The sequence below is a fragment of the Pecten maximus genome, chromosome 3 (genome assembly GCF_902652985.1).
Source record: "Pecten maximus chromosome 3, xPecMax1.1, whole genome shotgun sequence".
Taxonomy (NCBI): domain Eukaryota; kingdom Metazoa; phylum Mollusca; class Bivalvia; order Pectinida; family Pectinidae; genus Pecten; species Pecten maximus.
The window spans coordinates 24,513,668-24,538,679 of record NC_047017.1 but is presented as its reverse complement, the minus strand read 5'-3'; the positions used below and the strand labels follow the sequence as shown (position 1 = coordinate 24,538,679).

At 34.9% G+C, this 25,012-nt stretch overlaps 1 protein-coding gene across 5 annotated transcripts in view; it reads right to left on the bottom strand.

Annotated features, from left to right (window-relative positions):
• The window catches only part of LOC117323668 (mitogen-activated protein kinase kinase kinase kinase 3-like), a 54,505-nt gene extending 51,997 nt beyond the window's left edge, over nucleotides 1–2,508 (bottom strand). For all 5 annotated transcript variants that reach the window (XM_033879000.1, XM_033878999.1, XM_033879001.1 and 2 more), the window contains exon 1: nucleotides 2,300–2,508. In XM_033879000.1, the coding sequence (XP_033734891.1) occupies nucleotides 2,300–2,407 (108 nt within the window). In that variant the 5' untranslated portion in view covers nucleotides 2,408–2,508. The remainder of the gene's footprint in view (nucleotides 1–2,299) is intronic.
• Between the last annotated feature and the right edge of the window lie 22,504 nt (nucleotides 2,509–25,012).

The window sequence follows — 25,012 nt, the reverse complement described above, 5'->3', positions numbered from 1 at the left end:
GTGGTGGAATAATTCCGCCTCATGTGTCACCGTCTCAAGTGCCTCCATTTTGTTCAAGCGTATGAGTTAAACAGACGCTTTATAACTGTATATAATTTGAGTGCGTGAAGCGTTTTCGTGACCGGAACAGTGACTAACAAAGAAACCAACACAGGGCACTTATTCCAGAAACGCCGCATTTTTTACCGGAGATATTTTCAATGGAAATTTCACTAATCGATTATTGAATTTAACAATCGATTATCGCTGTATTTTGGTAATTTCGATTAATTTTCGATTATAATCGATAATCGGCCCACCACTAATATTTATACTCTAAAATAGTCTAGAACACCAAACATTCACATTTCATTTTAAATAATTGCAGTAAACACAGTTTAATCAGTTAAATCGTGTCAATAATTGCTATCAAAATAGGAACTATATTAGGCTGTGGATGTATATCATTTGTATGACAGAAAAGAGGAATTGTTATATAATTAGCCAGAAACAAAAGTGTCACTAACAACATTTTCCCACCATGACTATAACGGCAGGTGCCAAAGGCATCCTGACATTAAAAATATTCCAGATGAAGATATCTATTCATTATCATATATTAAGCTTAAACATCACTTGAATATTCCTGTAAACTTGTAAACCATGCCAGCTGATCTTTAGTTCCACCATTTATGTTCAAATGGAACTCTTTTGTGTTCTATTTATAGACACAGGTGATTTCCCAGATCATATCAGACATCGTTTTCTTTGACCTAATAATTGATTTACAATGTCTTTTATAAGCTTTCTGTTCTAAACAAAAGTTATTTATCAACAAGAATGAAGTCTTTTACTTTATCTTCAAATAAAGATGGTTAGTTATTATTTGTATGTGTGTTTAGTTTCGGGTGCTCTTTGCACTGATATGTCATCTGTACGAATAGACAAAATGTGGTGAAAACTTGTGTTCCAGTAATTACTTAATTTGCTAAAGAAATTTGAACACATAAAGTAGCAAAACTTTTCACATGAATTATTACTTTTGAACACCATTTTGACACTCAGGTCAAAGATTTATTTCCTTGAAAAAAGGTAGGGGCACCCTTATTAGGTCAAATACGGTACAGTAATATAAAATAGTTACGATATTCTGATTACTAATCACATCTGTACGAACAGATAATATTTACTTATCCTTGCTAAAATGTTCAACATTTATCAATTTGAAGAAGATCAATATTTAATAAGTACTCGTGCTCAAGTGTAGTTAACCCTGCTACTGCCATTTCATCGATATATATTATATAGATAATTAAGATATTCATTATTTATATATATAAATCAAAAGAGTCCTTTTCTTTTTCATTTTGAAATTTCAACTGGACCTTTTTTCATTTTTTATGGTACATCATGTACTCCTGTGATCATTTTGAGGTGATCATGATGTCTGCTGCTTGTACTGAATGCATTCCTTTGGATTTTTTTATGTGGATTTTAAATTTAATTATTCAAAAGTGAAAACAAGGCCTGTCGGAAATACTTTCCTATTCGGTGTAAAATACGCCTGAAGCTATATATCTTATAAGACAAATTTGGTTTATTGGAATGATTAATTGTTTTAATTTGATTTGCTATTTTGAAAAAACAGGGAAAAAGCACATTCTCCAATGTGTTCTGTCCAGGTGTATGGCAGTGATTCAATTACCATCATGTCCAGTACTCTGATCAAGTGATCGATATTCAGCATATCCCAGGAAGGAAAACAACATACTTAATGTAAAATCAAAACCAAAAACACATAGACATAATTGAGCTGAGTAGTTGTTAGTGCTTGAACTCGGGACAAAAAACGTTATCTAACGCAATATACCATGGGGAATATTTCCATGTCAATATATTTGTTAGGTTGTATAATGTATACTGATGAATTAGTGAAAGGAAATTAATTGAGAAAACCATGAATTAAATGTATGTGATGCAGTAGGCATTCCTTCAACATTTTGACATATGTCTTTTGAGGAATAGATACATGTACACCTTTGGAGGATATATATGCATGAAGGATGGATTAGTAACCATTCAACTGGAATATTGTGATGACTCAATGGTTAGAAGGCTATTTGGTGCTTCTGTAGCTACCGACTTCTATTGATTTCTCAATTCTACCACATCTCCCGGGTAATAGCGATTTGGTTTCATTGGAATCATTTATCCGTATAACAAAAACAATAATAACAAATCCACATTGAAACCATTCTTTGAAATCAACCTATGTAATGGAATGATTCCTTCCATGCATGTTTTTCGATTTCACCCTCACCTTGTAAACATCTCCGTACGTTCCACTTCCCACTCGTTGTATCAATTCAAAATCATCCTGTGGATTTCTACGAAGTATACCCGAGTCTAATTGGGCTGTGTTAGCCATTAGCCCAAGTTTATACTGTCTCTAAACATAAATCTTCAAATGATACGGCCTTATTGTCCTGTCACATCTTCACCACTTCCATCCTACCAAAGATTATCAAATCGACTTCCGTACATGCGCAATGCAGTTGGACGGAAATATTTGTACATGCCTCGCCATATCTTCACAATTCCCCCGAAAGAATTACCATTATACTAATATTCTTTACTTTGTTGGTGAATTTATACAATTTTGGGCATGAATTTAACATGAATGATATGTATTACTTAAAGTTAAACATCACGCACTGGTTACATTAAACTTCCGCATGGAATAGGGGACATAACTCTTACAATGACTTGATTCTAGCTTCTTACGTCATCTCCATCATCTTATTTTTACACACAGACCCCAAATTTGTATGTCACACTCTGTAATCATAAATAGATAAATTGTCATTATACATGTTAAGACTAAACGGGGACATAGAAGGAAATCTTATTAGTTTAACCAATTTTTCATTTTATGTGCCCAGTAGCGCTTTTTCCGAGCTCCTACTAGAATTCTATAAACGTACTTATAGAAAAAGCTATATATGGAACTACCAGAAACTATGTAAATTTACATTCATTTTCACGTGAAGTTGGGATAGTGTTGATTTTTGTAACTAACGCGTGTATACATAAGCTCTGCACTAAACATTAAATCATATCTCTAGTAATTTATGTGGTCACAGTCGGCATCTTGACGTACATAGGCCTATATATAAAGTACGTATAGTCCCTGACTGTACTTCAGTAAAGCGGCACATGCATATATATAATATATGTTACCTATTTATTCCATAGCCAGATTGTAATATTGCCAAATGTAATCAAAATAGAAGGATGATATGTCATGTTTATAATTATTGCCGAGAGTCAGTTACTGTGGGATCTGTACTTATTTATGCATTATCAAAATGAATTTCAAATTATTACAATTATCCAGTCTCAAGTGACGTAATCATAGATGACTATGTGTAATCGCCAGCCATGTAGTCCATTTATAAGTCATTCTTTTCATCAAACGGGGAGTTATTCCCCCTCAACTGACTTCCATGACAATCCACCTGCTAGCGATTTATCGTCAAAGGCTTTCAGGATTTCATGAAATCGTCCGTTTGAACTTCATAAACAATTTTCTTTTGGCCAACTTACAAAGACTCTGAGGTTAAATATATAATGTAATTTGATGAGAAAATAATAATAGATAAATAAATTGAAATTTAAAATCAATCAAAAATAAACACACAAATCACCTATTTATTATACAAAATGTTTGTACGAATTGATGGCATTGACTCACTTTATAAGCCAGGCATGTCATTAAAATTAGGTCACTCATAAGGCACTCATATATACCAAAATACTAAGAGTACTTTGGAAGCAGCATGTAAATGCTCTGGATATTTACATTAGATAAAACATCCCCAGATTCATTACATATATATATGTACTTCAAAATCTAATGTTCACCTCACAATGCACGTGAGGCTAACGTTACCTTTTCATAGCGTTGCCTTGATCACCGGTTACTTTTAAAAGACGAACAATCAATGTTTCTGCTATTTTCAAATTTTTTTTTTGTGATTTCTTCATGAATCTAAACAGTAGCAATAGGAAAGAAAGACAGAAAAACAGAAAACCATAATAATCGACCATTTTCAATCTTTTATTTGATTAATTTTGAGTTTCAACCTCTTTTTTCATTTCAAACTGTTTGCCATTCCACAGAAAATCAAATAATAAGCAACTCAGCTTTGTAATACATCTTTCAGGTAGAATAGGCAAGGTAAAGAAAAGGTAATGAAGTTGAGAAATTAACAAAGACTTTATGATATTGATTTTACCTTTTGGATTTAAACATCGCCTACTCCAATCTTAATAAGGGGTTTGAGCTCAAAACTTTTTTTTAACAAAATTCATTCTGAGGATCTCATTTAAACCAACAAGAAAATCGATTCTTAAAAAAGTGAACTTATCCATTCCCAAAAGCAGATTCAGCTATGACAAGAAAGTTTCCTGGCTATATTTTCTACTGCCTAACCATATAACCCGAGTTTTGTTGTTTGTATTGACATTTAGCTCGTTTTTGTTGTTGTTGTTGTTGTTTTTGTTGTTGTTGTTGTTGTTGTTGTTGTTGTTGTTGTTGTTGTTGTGCTTTTTGTCATTGCTTTTGTTTTTGTTTTTTTTATAATGTACATTCAGAATATTTACATTTTGGCCTTGGATTCCTGTAATAGTTCTATTACTGCTAAGACTTCAACACAAAGAATAAGAATATATGGGACAACCGAATCCCCTTAACTTCGGTCGCGTTGTATTTTAACAGGTACAGACATATTACTAACTTGATTAACTGAAGAAAATACCTTATTATGTAACGTTTTAACTCAATTTCTAATGTTCAACCCAAAATTAAAACACTGTAAAACCTTATCAATATAACACCATGAAACAGAATCAAATGCAATTTTAAAGTCTATCATAAGTAGCACATACCTTGGATGTTTAGTTATTCTGCATATTGCATTACAATGTACATCATATGTTGTTCGAATATTTTCCCCTTAATAAGAATCCTGTTTGATAGTTATAATCTTTCCTATTTCTGACTTGGTCCTCTGATTAATCTTTTAGAAGTGATGTTTCAAAATGTTTCAAAAATAGATCTCCATTTTTTTTCAGAAAATGACATGGCTTGTCTCCCTTCATTATACGTGTAAGTATATCTTGTCTTAGTGTAATAGAGAGCTGGTCTACTGAAAGATTATATAACTAATAGAACAAACAACAAGTTCACCTCAATATTCCCAATTTTTTTTTTTTTTAAGAACTAAAAGTAACAGTTAAATAAGTATGGCACGTGAAAAGGTGCAAATTATATAAAATAAGAATATTTGTTATTTAAATTTAAAGCTTTGTTCATCAAACGCAAATATTTGTTGAAAAAAAATATTACTTTTTTATTCGTCAATGTGCAATATCAATTCAAATCTCTATTTTTTTAAGGGAATCAAATGTTTGTAAAAACAAATATACGGTCAGAAAATATTAATATGTATTCATAACGGTCAATCTTTATTCAAAACTGAAAGAAATATTCACACAATTTAAGGTTGTATTGTGAAAATAAAAAAAATAAAAAAGTTCAATATCTAAAATGAACGTTCAATATGCAAAAAAATGCATATGGTAAAAGTTGTTGTACTGTAGGATAGCGTGAAATGACACCACAAGGGCTTTCGTCACAGCGTATCTGATATTTACGTTATGAACGAATGATTTATATTTCATGACCATCTATTTTCATGAATAAACATTTTGATTTTAGAAAATACAATTCTAATTTTTGAATCGATACCACACTATAATGGATACATATTTCACATTTTCATTTAAAAAAAAAAAAAAAAAAAAATAGTTTTCAGAACAGATATATAAATTCCATGAATTTTGCAAACGCTTGAATTTCAGAAATCGTCGACTTGCATGTTCCAAGGGATTGCGGTGTTTATTTTTTTTACATTATTGTCGTTAAAGAAAGTTTTTCTATTCCAATCAGCAACCAAACTTTACTTTTTGTTAAAATAACAGTTTAGGAGGGTGAGGTTAACATAAGATCATCTCAAATTATATTTTTATGAGTTGAACAACTTGTGCCCAATCTCATTTTATATATGGATACAAATAGAATATGTTTAAATCAATATATCAAATCAAAATCAGATCATCGGACGGTGTTCTGTTGACTTCAGGTCTAGCACCAAAAGCTATTATTTCTTATTTTCGTACGTTGTCTATTCTTCAGTAGATTTAGAAATAAGATTTTATGTTATGAAATAAATATCATTGTTATTGTAAAATCCTCACAGCTAGATTTCAAGATAGGTTCCTGCGTATTTACGCTCAATTTTGGTTCCCTTGAAAAAAATTCAATAATTTCTATTTTTCCTGGATTGTCTAAGCTACGAGCTTTGCGTTAATACCCATTTGTAAAGTAGAGCAATACAAGTACTAAAATGAACAACCGTATCTTGGATTTTATAGGTACCAGCCTTATATAGCTCACTCGGTGTGGCAGGCTGAGAAATTTTATAGGTACCAGCCTTATATAGCTCACTCGGTGTGGGAGGTTGAGAAGACATGTAACAATCATGATACATTATCTAGGTCCAACCAATAACGCGGTCATAGGACCGATTAAGGTCGTAATCAATGGTGGGCGCCAAGATTCCTCAGGGATCTCTTGTCCTTCGATGTAATGGGTCAAATATCTAAATTTAGGTCAGACTGACCTACGTTTGGTACATGACAATGCCTAACTCAGACGGCTATCTGAAATGAATCCTTTGATAAAATGGTGGTATTATGCCCAGCTAAGATTTCGAATATACATTGCATTGCTGTCGGAAAAAATACACATTTCAAAACCGAATTTGCTCCGACTGTCAAAGCAATGTAATTCGTTCGGTAATTTTTGTATTTCATCAAAGATATATTCAATTTACATATGTACCAGTAGGTCTATGTATCTCGTTGAAAATGGAGGGACACAATCATTACATTATTATTATGTTATAATTAGGGATCCCGGTTTGAACGGATTGGATGTTGGACCGGGAGAGACCGGAACGACTTGATTCGCCTTTGAGATGTTTTTAACACAATTAATAGGAGCATTTCAAAGTTCTTTTCCACTTTCCATAACCCGTACCCATTGTCTTCAAACACTCACAAGGGAAATGCACGGAAAAAGACATTATCTGCTTGTGAGTTCCGACATCCATATTCACAACACATGTTTTCCTCCTCGTTACGAACTCCTTCCACAACACTTAGTACGATCCCTGGTAAAGAGACAGCATTAAATTGATTGGTACAGTGGCATCACAATAAAACATTATGCAGAGCTGCATTAGTTAGATGGATCCAAACGGTTCCGGCTAAGTAAGGTGTAGATGCCACTAATTTCAGACCGCATAGCACTAGAGCAGCTGCTACCTGTGCGGTAGCCAAGGCGGGTGTGCCTTAACAGACAATTATAGAGACTGCAGGAGGTCACATATTTTAATAGGCCATGATGGCCTGTCCAAGAACAAGAATAGAAATTGTTCTGAATGTTAATCTTTTATATATCTAGGTTAGCATATTCAAAACCTGCAAGTAAACTCGAGATACATTTGTAAATCACCAGTGACCATGGCGTATAGATCTAGACCTGTCATCAACCAGACAAGACTGTTGAGAACATGGTATTTGGTAGCACGGGGTCAGACTGTTGAGAACATGGTATTTGGTAGCACAAGACCATATTGTTGAGAACATGGTATTTTGTACTTGGTAGCACAAGACCATATTGTTGAGAACATGGCATTTGGTATTTGGTAGCACAAGATCATATTGTTGAGAACATGGTATTTGGTATTTGGTATCGCAAGACCAGAATGTTGAGAACATGGTATTCGGTATTTCATACCACAAGACCGGACTTTTGAGAACATGGTATTTGTTATTTGGTTGCACCAGACCAGACTGTTGAGAACATGGTATTTGGTTTTTGGGATCGCAAGACCAGACTGTTGAGAACATGGTATTTTTGGTAGCAACAGACCAGACTGTTGAGAACATGGTATTCGGTATTTCATACCACAAGACCATATTGTTGAGAACATGGTATTTGTTATTTGGTTGCACCAGATCAGACTGTTGAGAACATGGTATTTGGTTTTTGAGATCGCAAGACCAGACTGTTGAGAACATGGTATTTGGTATTTGGTAGCACCAGACCAGACTGTTGAGAACATGGTATTTTTGGTAGCAACATACCAGACTGTTGAGAACATGGTATTCGGTATTTCATACCACAAGACCAGATTGTTGAGAGCATGGTACTTGGTATTTGGTAGCACCAGACCAAACTGTTGAGAACAGGGTATTCGGTATTTCATACCACAAGACCATATTGTTGAGAACATGGTATTTGTTATTTGGTTGAACCAGATCAGACTGTTGAGAACATGGTATTTGGTTTTTGAGATCGCAAGACCAGACTGTTGAGAACATGGTATTCGGTATTTCATACCACAAGACCATATTGTTGAGAACATGGTATTTGGTATTTGGTAGCACCAGACCAGACTGTTGAGAACATAGTATTTTTGGTAGCAACAGACCAGACTGTTGAGAACATGGTATTCGGTATTTCATACCACAAGACCAGATTGTTGAGAGCATGGTACTTGGTATTTGGTAGCACCAGACCAAACTGTTGAGAACATGGCATTTGGTTTTTAGTATCGCAAGACGAGACTGTTGAGAACATGGTATTTGTTATTTGGTTGCACCAGACCAGACTGTTGAGAACGTTGTATTTTTTGTTCCACCAGACCAGACTGTTGAGAACGTGGTATTTGGTAGCACCAAACCATATTGTTGAGAACATGGCATTGATATATGGTAGCATCAGACCAGATTGTTGAGAACATGGTATTTGGTATTTGGTTGCACCAGATCAGACTGTTGAGAACATGGTATTGGGTACTTGTTTGCACCAGACCATACTGTTGAGAACATCGTATTTGGTATTTGGTTGCACCAGATCAGACTGTTGAGAACATGGTATTGGGTACTTGTTTGCACCAGACCATACTGTTGAGAACATAGTATTTGGTTGCACCACACTAGACTGTTGGGAACATGGTATATGGTTTTTGGTATCGCAAGACCAGACTGTTGAGAACATGGTATTTTTGGTAGTAACAGACCAGACTGTTGAAAACATGGTACTTGGTTTTTGGTATCGCAAGACCAGACTGTTGAGAACATGGTATTTGGTTGCACCACACTAGACTGTTGAGAACATGGTATTTGGTTGCACCACACCAGACTGTTGGGAACATGGTATATGGTTTTTAGTATCGCAAGACCAGACTGTTGAGATCATGGTTCTTGGTATTTGGTTGCACTAGACCAGACTGTTGGGAACGTGGTATTTTTGGTAGCAACAGACCAAACTGTTGAGAACATGGTATTTGTTATTTGGTAGCACCAGACCAGACTGTTGAGAACATGGTATTTGGTTGCACCACACCAGACTGTTGGGAACATGGTATATGGTTTTTAGTATCGCAAGACCAGACTGTTGAGAACATGGTTCTTGGTATTTGGTTGCACTAGACCAGACTGTTGGGAACGTGGTATTTTTGGTTCCACCAGACCAGACTGTTGAGAACGTGGTATTTGGTAGCACCAGACCATATTGTTGAGAACATGGCATTGGTATTTGGTAGCACCAGACCAGACTGTTGAGAACATGGTATTTTGTTTTTGGTATCGCAAGGCCATACTGTTGAGAACATGATATTTGGTTTTTGGTATCGCAGGAGCATACTGTTGAGAACATGGTATTTGGATTTTGGTATCGCAAGACCAGTCTGTTGAGAACATGGTATTTGGTAGCACCAGACCAGACTGTTGAGAACATGGTATTTGTGGTAGCAACAGACCAGACTGTTGAGAACATGGAATTTGGTATTTGGTAGCACCAGACCAGATTGTTGAGAACATGGTATTTGGTATTTGGTAGCACCAGACCAGATTGTTGAAAACATGGTATTTGGTATTTGGTAGCACCAGACCAGATTGTTGAGAACATGGTATTGGGTATTTGGTTGCACCAGACCAGACTGTTGAGAACATGGTATTTGGTATTTGGTTGCACCAGACCAGACTGTTGAGAACATGGTATTTTGTATTTGGTAGCACCAGACCAAACTGTTGAGAACATGGCATTTGGTTTTTAGTATCGCAAGACCAGAATGTTGAGAACATGGTATTTGTTATTTGGTAGCACCAGACCAGACTGTTGAGAACGTGGTATTTGGTAGCACCAGACCATATTGTTGAGAACATGGCATTTGGTTTTTAGTATCGCAAGACCAGAATGTTGAGAACATGGTATTCGGTATTTCATACCACAAGACCAGACTTTTGAGAACATGGTATTTGTTATTTGGTTGCACCAGACCAGACTGTTGAGAACATTATTTGGTTTTTGGGATCGCAAGACCAGACTGTTTAGAACATGTTTTTTTGGTAGCAACAGACCAGACCGTTGAGAACATGGTATTCGGTATTTCATACCACAAGACCAGACTTTTGAGAACATGGTATTTGTTATTTGGTTGCACCAGACCAGACTGTTGAGAACATGGTATTTGGTATTTGGGATCGCAAGACCATATTGTTGAGAACATGGTATTTTGTACTTGGTTGCACCAGACCAGACTGTTGAGAACATGGCATTTGGTATTTGGTAGCACCAGACCAGATTGTTGAGAACATGGTATTTGGTATTTGGTAGCACCAGATCAGATTGTTGAGAACATGGTATTTGGTATTTGGTTGCACCAGACCAGTCTGTTGAGAACATGGTATTTGGTATTTGGTTGCACCAGACAAGACTGTTGAGAACATGGTATTTGGTATTTGGGATCGCAAGACCAGACTGTTGAGCACATGGTATTTTTGGTAGTAACAGACCAGACTGTTGAGAACATGGTATTTGGTATTTGGTTGCACCAGACCAGACTGTTGAGAACATGGTATTTTGTATTTGGTAGCACCAGACCAGATTGTTGAGAGCATGGTACTTGGTATTTGGTAGTACCAGACCAAACTGTTGAGAACATGGCATTTGGTTTTTAGTATCGCAAGACCAGACTGTTGAGAACATGGTATTTGTTATTTGGTAGCACCAGACCAGACTGTTGAGAACGTGGTATTTGGTAGCACCAGACCATATTGTTGAGAACATGGCATTTGGTTTTTAGTATCGCAAGACCAGATTGTTGAGAACATCGTATTTGTTATTTGGTAGCACCAGACCAGACTGTTGAGAACGTGGTATTTTTGGTTCCACCAGACCAGACTGTTGAGAACATGGTATTTGGTAGCACCAGACCATATTGTTGAGAACATGGCATTGATATTTGGTAGCCCCAGACCAGACTGTTGAGAACATGGTATTTGGTACTTGGTAGCACAAGACCATATTGTTGAGAACATGGTATTTGGTATTTGGTATCGCAAGACCAGACTGTTGAAAACATGGTATTTGTAGCAACAGACCAGACTGTTGAGAACATGGTATTTGGTTTTTGGTATCGCAAGACCAGAATGTTGAGAACATGGTATTTGGTACTTGGTTGCACCAGACCAGACTGTTGAGAACATGGTATTTGGTATTTGGTTGCACCAGATCAGACTGTTGAGAACATGGTATTTGGTACTTGTTTGCACCAGACCAGACTTTTGAGAACATGGTATTTGGTACTTGGTTGCACCAGACCAGACTGTTTAGAACATGGTATTTGGTATTTGGTTGCACCAGACCAAACTGTTGAGAACATGGTATTTGGTGCCATTTCGTGTATTCACTTGGTGCTGACACCTGGTAACTACCAAGTAACAGGTAAAACCTCTAGCAATGCTATCTGGTGCACCTTACAGGTACATGTAGACTTATGCAGAACAACTGTACCCTTAGTTCATGGTTTTCGGTGGCGACCTGACTCCAACCCATGGTCACTGGTACCTAAAACTGCAGTGACATACTATTATACTATTATGTGAGCCTGGGTTATGGAGGAGTCCTGGGAGTGATCGATGCCTTATATTTCACTCAGCACTCCTTCTCTAATCTGCATGCCAGGAAGATATTTATTTATTCATTTAACGGGTATTACGTCCCCTATTGTCAGGAAGGTCACCAGCTGGTATATAGGTACTAAGGGATGTCAAAGGTCATGCACACTCATGTATGACTACACAAACCTAGGCAGGTTCCCTATTTACCTAAGTATCCATACACGGGTAACACTGAATATTCAATGTGGATATCACATATAGGTAATATTAAATTATATTTACATTCAGTATGCTTGAAAGCATTGACGAAAATTGTATTCATTTTTCGTAACAACTTTAGCCTCATCACAGTGTGTAGTAATGTTGGGGGCCGCGTTACTACGGGTAGTACTCTCCGCCGTCGGATTTATTCTTCTCGTGTTTTTTTTAATAAACAGGATCCATGTAATATTTACATAAATCCAATGTTGTTATGGTCTCTGAAATGTTGAAAACACAAAAATCTCTCCAACAATCTCACAGAATAAATGTTGTAGATGGCACTACATTTTGTTTGTGTTGTTGTTATAGCGGTTGTTAAGAATGTGCCAAGAACTGTCTTGACACTTTTCCGCGAATAGGGCTGTTCTCTCTCCGCTAATTTTGCTTAGTTGTGTCAAAAATGTATTAAGTATATGTATATTACAAACTGGAATATTTTTTTGTAGTATATTTTTTAAACCTTGATTGACGTTACATGGTCTTCGTGTTTGCATGTTTGTTTGTTTGTTTGATGTTTATTTTTCATCTAACCAGATCATGAGATACCGACTCATCATCTCATGATAATTCTCAGCATGGCTGATTTGAGAAAATTGATACATGTAAATTAAAGAGTTTTATTTCTAACTCGATGTTTGATTATAGTTTTCTCAAATCAGTTTAGTGCTGGAATTTGAACAATCATTTCTTAATGACCACTGTTGAAGCTTGTTTTAATCCCTTTGCAAAATTTCTACGTCGTTGTCACATTTAATTTCCCTGTATAGCTTTGTACCGTTCACCTATAATAGAGACCGTGATTCCAGAATTCCGGGTAGATAATTTATATATATTACATATAAGATGGAAGTACGCACAAGTTACTGGGTAGGTCTTCGATGAGTCGCCATTTACTATTACCTTTTTTATTATTAAGGTCTTGAATCCAGGTATAATCATTCGTTGCTGTCGTCGTATCATTCAAGCTCCTTATCAAATGCCCTCAAAAAGTCTATGCACATGACATCCAGTTGTCGTCCTTTGTCTATGATTCCCATCCATCCTTCCAGTACGATCAGTAGTTGTAGCTGCGTTGATCTGCCAGAAGTGGAACCATATTGTCCATGTGTTTGAATATGCTGTTTCCTACTAGCCTTTCCAGTACCATACTAAATATACTCGTAAGAGTCTATATTCACCAGCATCCGATGTATAACCTTTCTTGAAGATCGCTTCTTTTCATTCCCTAGAGAGTTTACCATCGGTCAGTGATTTGTTGGGTCTTGACCTTGTTTTCGTTTTTTCAACAGTTTTAGCAATACATCTGATTTCTTCAAACGGATGGGTTATTATCTTCTTCTTAAATTCAGATAGTCTACCAGAGGGTCCTTGTGGGAAAGCACTGCTGTAGCGAGGAATGCTATATTGCATGTGCATAACAGGATCATCTCAGCGTTATTTCTATGACATGTTGATATGTTTTGCACCTGTGTTAGTACGTCATAGACATCCAGTTGGACTATAATATCGCGGAGTGTTTTATAGAATGTGTGACTCCCTTGGGGGTGAGACAGGGTAATCTTAACCCGATGAAGATTCTTAAGTTGCCAAACACGAAACTTGCTATTGTTTATGAGTTGGCCATTTTTTTTCAGTTGTGCTACTGCTTTGTTGTCTTGTTTCCTAGAAAATATAAAGTTAAACCCGTCTGGAAAGTATTTGGACAATTTTTTGTTGATATTTGGTCAATTGAAGTCACCGGCTAATATGATGTTGCTATCTTTCTTTTTCCAGGATGGTGTTTTCTGGGTTTTTTTGTTTTGTTTTTGTTTTTGTTTTTGTTATTTCCTCCATATGAATGCCATGACCAATATGTCTATAATGTACCTTTTAAATTCATCTTAATTCATTCCAGATCACATTTGGTTATGTATTGAACCTACTCAGCTGTTATGATGAAGATACTCCCCTCCTATAGTTCCTCTGTCGTTCGTAAAGGCTGTGGCTGTCACCTGGAAGCAATTCGATCGATTTGATTGCGTCTTTGGCCGAATTTTCCCCAGGTTGTATTCCTTCGAACCACGATTATACCGATTGCTACATCCGGTTTTGTGTAGTTTAATGTTGTTTTGAATTCTGATGTTTTGTTTCTTATGCTTCTATAAATTATGGTCATTACTCCGGTTTGTTGGTAAATTTGGTGTTGATATGGAGTTGGGTCTAGTCGTATATGAGCTTTCTCTGACATTTTTGTTGGTGATATTTTTTACAGATTGTGGACTGCTGGTTTTCAGTGAACTGAATCGAGATTCACATGACATGTCTATATCGTACGGGTGGAATAAGAGCAAAGAGACATCCATTGTTCTGACGAACGTTGTAGTAAAGCGTAATCTGCAGCGCGCATACCTGCAAGATTACAGTGCCCAGCCGGGTTCAATAGCCAAATAGTAAGCTCTTTGTAGATCCAGGGGCTGTTCTTTTTTCTTCTTTTTTTCGGCCTACTGGATATAAATATAAATGAAATGTCACTCTGACCTGTTGTTTAATGCCTACGGCGATTTTATTCTCTAATTCACGTTTAGATTTTCTAATTTTAGCTTCTTACAAACTTTTGTATACTCATTACAAATTTCTGCCCTTTTCTTCTTTCCATGTAGCGCTGGCATGCTCCATGTTTTTTGAGAAATATTTTTAGAATTGATTCTTATAATGATTAATTGGTTTTAGCAGGTGTCTAACGGCCGTGACCTTTATACTTAGGGATGTGTCTGTTTGAACTGTTATTTTTATTAGACGAGTAATGTACTTTACATTTCCACTGCATTGTACTGTAATATTCCTGTACAGTCACATGGTGAATCTTCTCTCATACTGTGGTAACCCTCCTTATGGTATTTTAGTTATGGTATGTTGCTAGTATAATATATAGCTTATTGGAATAAAAAGTCAAAATGTAGATTAAGATAGTCACTACATCCTGTTGGACTTTGATATATCATTGACCATTTCCTCTTCATTTGTTATTATTAAGTCCAATATGCTGGGTCCGTTTCCCTTCCTGACCATGGTATAATCTCTAATAGGCTGGTATAAGTGGTTATCTCCCAGGTATTGAAACAAGTTTTCGCTTGCGTTATCTTTGGATGATCAAGTAATCCCATTTGTTTTCACCAGGTTGAAGTCTCCGACTAGAAGTAAATGGCTATATGTAGATCCTGACCCTACTCTTTTGAATATCCATCCAACCAAGCAGTTAAGTAGTTATTCCCTGTCAGTTTGATATTGACAAATACGCTTTCCTGAAATTTACTTTCAATTTTCTCCTCTGCTCCTCGAAAACATTACCTTTTATGCAATCCCACATCTCTGTGGCTGTTTTCTTGGTTGTTGTTTATATATAAATCGTATCCGGTAATCCAGAATTCGGGCTCGATAGGTAAGTACCTACAGTTCTTTGGATATATTTCTGTAATGCAATGGTATCAATATTTTTCAATTTTGTGATTTGGGTTTTAAGTTCCCTGGCCAGTTATCGGTCTGACTAGTCGTCTGTCACATGGAGGGTCCCTCAGCGATTTGTACTTTGCACTACTTTTTAGTTTTTGTTTTCAATTGAGCTTATCGTTACTAGGATCGGCCTAGGTTTTCCAGCCTCCAAACTTTCCAATTCCTAATTATCAAATCTCTGTAGCCTGATCACAATTGCGATGTCGTTAAGTACATTCGGACCCAGGTAACATCCGGTCAGCATCTTTCGTAGATATTGTGCTCTTTTATTCCGGAACTATAATGTTCTTTTCTGCTTTCTTTGCTCAAGTTCTGTTAGCACATCCTTAGTATCAGATGAAGCCTTTTGTTATTGCTATCGGTACATCATGGATCCCTACCTGTACTCCAACTCTTCATTTACAAAGTTTCTGACCTGTTTTTCATCACAGTTCTTCTTGAGTCCATCCTCATTTTTATTATTTCTTTTTTATCTTTTTTTTTTGCACCGTACTAGCTCCATTATACATAACCTTTTCAGTGCAAAGATTTTTTTCTTCTGAATGTAGATGCGGTAATCAAACGTATAAGAACATCCTTTTATATCATGCAATCTACCTAATTTCCCTACATGGATACGGACACGTCTCTTATCTGCTTGGACGGGAATCCACTTTTTAGTTTGATATCAACACATCTCCCAAAACGCACATTGGCAATCATATTGTTTACACTATTCCGAACGTAGTACGAAAGCTTTTTTTTTCAGGTAATAACGGAAGCATTCGCTATTTAAAAACATAAAAAATATTCTGAATAGTGTAAACAATATGTGCTGACCTTTATATTTCATGATTAACATGTGTATAACTTTTAACGTACTTTAAAATGTAATAACACGTCTTACCAGTTATGAGATGTAAATCTAACTGTTGAGTCCCTTTAACAAACTAGTAGAAATAGGAATATTAAATACAAAAAAAAATCTTCGTAATGTACCATCACAAAAATACACCACTATTATACAAGATGACAATACAATTGTTTTTGACGAGTTTAGATCAGAGTAAAGCATCAATTGCAAACTTTAAACGCAAAATAAAACTAGTTGTGTGGAAGCAATTTTAAATCAATGCTTCAAGTACACCAGTCACATTCTATAACATGTATCTGCTAAATTGCTTAATTTAATGTCTAATAGAAAATTTTAGTCGAATGTTGTTTATTTGAACAATTTGGTTTATACTGGCGATTACAGAGAGTCGACTGAAAGTTTTTTTTAATTTGTTTATATAATGATTTCATAGTTTTCTCCCCCTTCTCAACTCAATGTACGACTCTCGAGTCCTTTTGTGTTCTGTTTTTAACATATCACACCAATAAACTCATGTTCTGTATTTCCCACCCCTATTCATTTTTTTTGTAATAACGTGTCTACACAAATATATACAAAACAACACCAAGTCTATGTCTAGGATACAATTCATTGTGTAAAGGAACATCATGTCTATTATACAATTCATTGTGTAAAGGAACATCATGTCTATTATACAATTCATTGTGGAAAGGAACGTGACGTCTATTATACAATTCATTGTGTAAAGGAACATGATGTCTATGATACAATGCCTTGTGGAAAGAAACATCATGCTTATTATACAATGTATTGTGTAATAGAGACGGGTTTTCTTCGATATAATTTAAACATATTTATTATTAAACTTATAACAAAGGACCAGACACAAAAATAACTTATCGACGCCTTTTCCCAATACACATTTACATACAGAAGACTAGTAATACAATGAAAACACTAGATTTCTACAATAATACAATATGTGTTATTGTCAAAATATATTGCTGTATTTGATAAATGTTTGCACATATCTAAAGATATTTGAATTCAGGTCCACACGCATGTGGGTTAATGTTGCATTTATAATTAAAAAGAACAAAAAACGTCATGTTTTAATATAAATTCAATATTTAATGATTTCCCGGTTAGTTCTGTTTGTTTTCTTGATCGGATTTTAATGTTAGGTGTCCAACGTCTTTATCGGGATGTTTTCGTCGTTCCTCGTGTTCTCGCGTGGTCACGTGACCGGCACGAAGGACTACATTAACACTTGGTCGGTAAATATGGCCAGAGCACCCGACCAACGTATTTTGTCGTACAAACAAATATGATACACTTATTCATCGTGCTAAGAAACCGAGAAAAATTGCTGTACATTCTTCTATTTATTCAAGTATGGTTACATAACGGCGTTATAAACTGGTGTTAATTGAAGAAGTGCCGATTAATTGACTACGTTTGAAGTAATTTTGACGATGTTTGTCATTTTCGTAAGAATGTACAGCACTTTTCGTTGTTAACATACAATTACTTTCACGCTCTTACCTGTTTCATAAGTATTGATTTAGGGTAGTCGGGTGCTCTAGGACGATTCATAGAGCAAGTGTTAATGTTCATTCTCCAATATTGGAACTCTTCAGTGTTTTAAGTATCGAAATCGGCATATAGAAGCAAACAAACGTTAATAAACGAATGCAATGGATCGTAATTAATTCAAATAATTATTTAAAGATGATTTCCAAAGACATAAGGTATAGTTAGAAGTTTTCGGCTGTACACATGCAAGTTTGTAAATTCGTCACTGTGACAAAACCACCGTCCTCGTCATTGCCATGACAGCCGATCGAAGCTGCGATCACGAATGCACTGACAAAGTGAAAGTTGAAGTATTTTTCGCAACATGACTTTTAAACTTAAAATTACATTCACACCTCATATTGATTGGGGTTGTTTAATCATACCTGATCAATTGAATTATCAGAAAACTAACAAAAACACTAAAAAACACAGAATGAAGCCTTCCTGTCAGGCAGTGCAGACACAACGCGGGATCTGTAAACAATGTGACGTCATTGGAATGTACAAGTTGCAACAATGTACAACAATGTATATTTTACATGAATACACTAATGAGCAACAAAACGGGACGCAACATTAACCCACATGCGCAGTAACATGTGGATTTCTAAACAAAATTCAACATTCAAAAAGTTTAAATTTTTGATAAGGGTATCCCTTACATTTATGGAAATACGACATTCTTTAGAGTAGTGAAAGATATTCTCACAAGTACATGCTACATTATTCACAAGGTTTGCTCTAAACGGAACATAATGAAGGGAATTGATTTTCATTCTAATTGCTCTAAGAAGTATATTGTGCTTCATGAGAATAAATTCAAGCTGATTTTAAAATTTGTTGAAGAAAAATGAAGATCCATCACACAAACAATAAAAACTAACAAATTAGAAACCTATTACAAATGTGTAATACATCTTCCTACATACTTTTTATAAATCAGCCATCACATTTAATTCCTGAATGCTAACGTAAATTGAAAGTCTCAATTTATTGACATGAGATATGAAGCAAGAATGTTAACAGAAAATGAGTGTAGGAACTCTAGGAGTTCATGATAAGCTGGTTGTACGTATTTTCCATTGTTACGCAGACACCTTTTAGACTTCTGCCACACTATATACTATGCGATGTATTTTATTATTCAATTAAACTGGGTCTGCTGGTATAATTTCATATCTGAAGTTCCAAGCGATAAAACATAAAAAGCGTTTACCTGATATGAACAATGGGGTTACATTACGGAATTTAATATTTATGTTGATATGATTAATTGCATTATATTTCAGATTTTGCATAGAGTTTCCATAGGTTCTCCAACTTCATGCAGTCTGGTAATTCTAGGGGGAAGTGTGATTTTATAGATTGTGTGCCAGTCTTTAGCAATGTTAGATTGCAGTAAAATCTCAACCTCTTGCTCTTAACTTGGTTCTTCAAAATGCTTTTATCGCAATGTCGAACTTTTCAAACATTGATAAAATCTGACATGTTATCCTCCAAAGTACGCTTTTTCGTGTCGTCACAGAATACATTAATTTGAAGAATCTATTTGTACAAAATGTACGACCATTTCCGAAACTTTTATTCATCATGATTTGAAATTTGATATAAATAATTATTCATGTAACAATTCAATTAGAAAAAATCCTTTCTTCCAAAATCATATATATATTAAAAAAAAAAAAAAAAAAATCATAGCCAAACTTCAGCAAAAATCAGATTTTTCGAATGCGAGATTTAGAGCTACCTACAATTGAAAGAGTTGGAACTTATTCCGGGTGGGAAAAAAATACATTGTGCAGACCTCCAAACTCCTCAGTAATCAGTTGGTTCCATATATCTCGCAGTCTATCGAAAATGCGTTCAATGTCGGTACAATGTATATCTAAAATTGTATCAACAGGCGGGTTAATTGTCAATCTCATTAATTATTAGTCATCTCGCATGCTTATTTCCTTTAATTGATCGTAACTTGTAGAAGACCCAACATTTTTTACTGAAGCGACTATATCACTAGCTGAAATAGTTTGCACTAGTGATCAATATATCAATATAGTAGATAAATATCAGAGAAAGTTTTCTTGATCAGCCGGTAAGAAACAACTGCCCTGCCTATTGTTCCTATAACATTGTTAAGCCGACTCATGATAGTCCAAGCGACAAGCTTGACTACCCCTTCGACCACGGCAAATGCTTGTTGTTCAGGGGGGAACCTTATTTCAAAGGACTGGTGGAAAACTGTTCATTTATTGTTACCGAACTCTGGTCAATTTTGTGTACCTCCACTTATCAGTAATGACACAATAATGATCACAGACGACTTTGAGAAAGCTTGTTTGTTTAATGACTAGCTCGTGATTGTTGCAAGGTCAAGATCTATTGAATGCCCGGTTACTCAAGGAAGCTGTAAATATTCTACATTTCCCACCAAGTTGTCTTTTTCTTTTGTTCTCTAATGTGTTCATTTCCGAATGGAAAAGTTGAAAATATTACTCCAATACATAAAGAGACGGCAGGTTGAAATTTCGTTATTGTCCATAGCTGGTAAATGTATGGAAATATCAGGATTAAGGAATGGGTGACCAACCAACATCTTGTGATCATTTTTAAAATACGAATGGTCAATTAGAGTTGTTAATAATAGAAACAGCTCTGATTGGTCTAATATCAAAGTTGTTGCTCCATATCGTTCTATACTTATTAACATTGTAAAAATATTAGTTCTATTGCTAAGTTATTTGTATATGGTACCTCTTTTTGTATATTATCATTATCATCATAACTCCTAGAATAAGTGCACAAATTTGGATTTGTGATCTTATCAAAATCAAAGAATGGTCGTAGAATGGGTGTAGTTAATGCTAATGTATTGAAAGACGGCCTTGTAATTGTATTTCAATCTGATTAATAGAGTAACTTCATCGGTGGAAGAGAATTTAGATTGGACATTTGTACGGAAGCCGTTAGCCTATACCCCATCAATAGGCGAGTCAGTTTATTTCCAAGTGTAGTATTTGTTTTTAAGGAATAGTGTTGTAAGTGATACTTTGTTTTACTTTACACAGGCGTAAATGTTCATGAAGAATGATTTTAAAAAATATGTCTTGTACAGATGTATTTGATACCTCTTCGGTTGTCTTAAATTCAGGGAATATTGAAAATTAAAATGAACCTGGCCTGATAACAAAATAGCATTGCGTATTGAAATCAATATCTTATGAAATTTTGCTACATGTGGTACAGCACTTTACATGAATAACAAATTAGAGGCGATATGTCGGATAAAACTACACGAAATAGGTTTATTCTGATAACTTACGGAGATGTCTTAGATAACTATGATTCCATGCTACAACCGTTTTACTGAAAACGATATAATTTAGAATAATAAAGCAAAAATATTCACCTTGAACTTCACTCATCGCGTCCGGGTCGTGACCTCAGGTCAAACAGCCGTGACTTTGTATATGGCGATAAACATGGTGATATAGGTGATTAGAGGATTTCATTTTCTTGCAAAAAATCATACGCTTCAGATTTATTGTTTTCTTTTTATTTCTTGTTTAAGGATCTGCTGTTCTTAACTTTTCAGTCACGTTGAAGACTCGTTTCGAACTCGCATAAAAAGTTTTTGTAATGTATAACAAACAAAAAAGGGCAATGTTATAGCAAGGTTGTATCCGAAAATTGTGGCAAAATTTCAGAATTCTTATGTTAGTAGATTTGTTTCTAGAAAACTTTCCAAAAAAAAAAGATTCATTTTGCGGTCATTTAAAAAAATGTCTGTTTCTTGCATTTCGTGCAAAGCTCAAATTTCACATATTTGGACTTAATTGTTTTCACTACAACCATCATTGCGTTTGCAATTTTGAATGTTCAATACAATGAAAAAAATAAACAACAAAGTGGGAAATTACACAGGTTTTGCATTTTATTTTTCACATTTTGATGTTACTGTAGTTCTTAAAAACATTTTCCCGAAAAGCTGAAAAATAGCAAATATTAGTTCAGGACAAAAAAGTAAGCATACTCACCCCACATTTTTTTCAGTGTTAGAAAGAAAAACCTATTCCCATTTGATCTGCAAAATATCTTTAAACGTTTTTCGATAATTTTATATCAAGCGTTAAATCTAATAAAAGTGAAAAGTGGGTATTTTATACTTTAAATTTACGGGTAGAGGTTACATAGATTGCTATTCTGATAGGAAATAATTGGTTAGATCAATCTAACTTCTAAATTTAAAAATGATATGCTAGTTTTGTCAATTCCAAGAACATTCATACATATCTGATAACACATTTTAAAGATATTGCTCTGATTTGTTGTGTGTATGGTCAAAACAGCAGAATTCAAGTAGAATAATATATTATGTCAAATTCTAATCTTTGATCAACAACAGCTAAAAAACGAACACACCGACATATGATTTTCATTTGTTTAATATGTCTCTGTATTCCCCCTTTAAAATGAGGTATAACATTTAAAAAGTCGTCAGAAAATTTTGACTTTTCACCAGAGCAGATCCTTAAGCACAACATCGGATAACAAGACCATCTGATGAAAGGTGTCTGTTAGAATCGAGTCAAAGTTTCAACATTCTTCTTTTTAGTGCGTTCCATATCAAGTATCGTTAACCTAGATTTCTTTGGTTTTCAGAAGAAATAGTAAATAGTATTTAACATCATGAATCTACGCCTTTCAGTTAACATTCAGGAATCTTTTGAGCTTATTCGATAACGTTGACCCCTCATGACCCTGAACATAAGACTATGTCGTTTGGAAACTGTATGATGCTTTATTTTAGAAACATATTTTCCGATCATCATCATGAATTTTGTCGTTTAGGTAAACAATAAACTATCAGTCAAATAGTCTACATTGTTAGATGAAAGGTAAATAACCTATGATCGCGAACAACAATGGCATCATGATTTACATTTGACGAGTCGCTAACCTTCCAGGGTAATGATGTGATGGAAGCGAGGTTCACCCAGTGCATTTTCAGATTTAATAAACTTCTCACGTGAAGCCGCATGCATGAGTACATGTAGTCATCATATATGATCAGTAAGCTGTGAATGTGCAATACCTAATGGACTGAGTGTGAATGAATATGAGGGAAAATTTTACTTGTTTTGTAGAAATCTCGTTGACAGTCCTTTATGTCCAGGTAATGATGGAGGTGAAACCAATGGACACTTTGTCGTCTTTTCACAAATTCTCGTAAGTGCTTATGATGCAATAACCTGTCCACTGAATTGCAACTTAAAACATGGTAAATGATGAAGTGACGTTAAAATGGCTTTCTCGTGTGTTCAAAATTCCATGATTAGTTCGAAGAGCTTTGACTAAAGGATGGCTTCGTAATCTGCTTTTATAAGAATGATGTAATATTTATATAGTTTTCTGCACGACGCTTTAGTCCTGTCTTGTATTCTTTTCAACTCACCCCGTTGACAAACTCACTACTGTCAATGTCGAATTATTCCACTGACAATTTGAGCAATGTCCTCTCTTATTGTTTAGTAATTGTTGTCAGTTTTGTATTGTGTTTCGTGATAGTAAATTAAGGCTTATATTAAAATCTGTTAAAAAATGAAATCAATGAAGCCCCTCCCCCCTCACCCCCTCACATACACTATTAAAAAAATAAAGATATAACAATTTATTGCAAATGTGTAATACATCTTCCGAGATCAATTTTATAAAACTGTCATCATATTTAAATCATGAATGCTAGTGTAAACTGAAAGTCATGATTTATTGACATTTGATATGAAGCAAGACTGTTAACAGAAAATGAGTCTAGAAACTCTAGGAGTTCATGATAACCTGGTATGTACGCCTTGTCCATTGTTACGCAGACACCTTTTAGACTTCTGCCACACTATATACTATGCGAAATATTTTATTATTCAATTAAACTGGGTCTCCTTGTATAATTTCACTTCTGAAGTTCCAAGCGATAAAACATAAAAAGCGTTTACCTGATATGAACAATGGGGTTACATTACGGAATTTCATATTTGTGTTGATATGATTAATTGCATTATATTTCAAATTTTGTATAGAGTTTCGATAGGTTCATGCATTCTATTACTACGAGGGGAACATTTTGTTTTATAGATTGTGTGCCAGTTTTAGCAATGTTTGCTGTGAAAAACTTTCGAAATTGCTGTAAGAAATGAACACCATGTTTGCCTGCGACATATAAATTACACGTGTACTAAAATTGTGGCCACAAAGCATTAACATCAGTTTTAGTAATGTTATATATAGATATAATCTTTACAGGTTAGCAGATATTGATCCAATTTCAGTCACTGAAATGGTTATTTTTCATTTCGTTGTTTTTTCATTTGCGATTTTCAAATACATTTTATTGCAATATGTATTCTGTGTTTATGTTGGGTTGTTTAAATTCAATTGTTTAGTCAGCAAAAACTGGCATCAGGATGCTAGCTGTAATTCGAATGGCATTTTTGGATAAAAATGCAAAGACAGTAACATTTTCTCTAATTTGCTTAAATTTTCCAATAATTAAGAATGCAGTAAAAGGAAAGAGACATTTCAGCAGCAAATACACGTGGCAAGAAGTAGGTTCATCTGAAATATTTAAAGTCACGAAAAATCTCTGTGGATCCAACAGTAACATTTGTTATAGGAAAAAAGCACGGTTAATTGGGTTCTGTTTACTTTGCTTGATATTTAAAGGAGAGATTTACCTTCCATGTCATATTACTATATTGTTTAAGTTGAAATATTAGG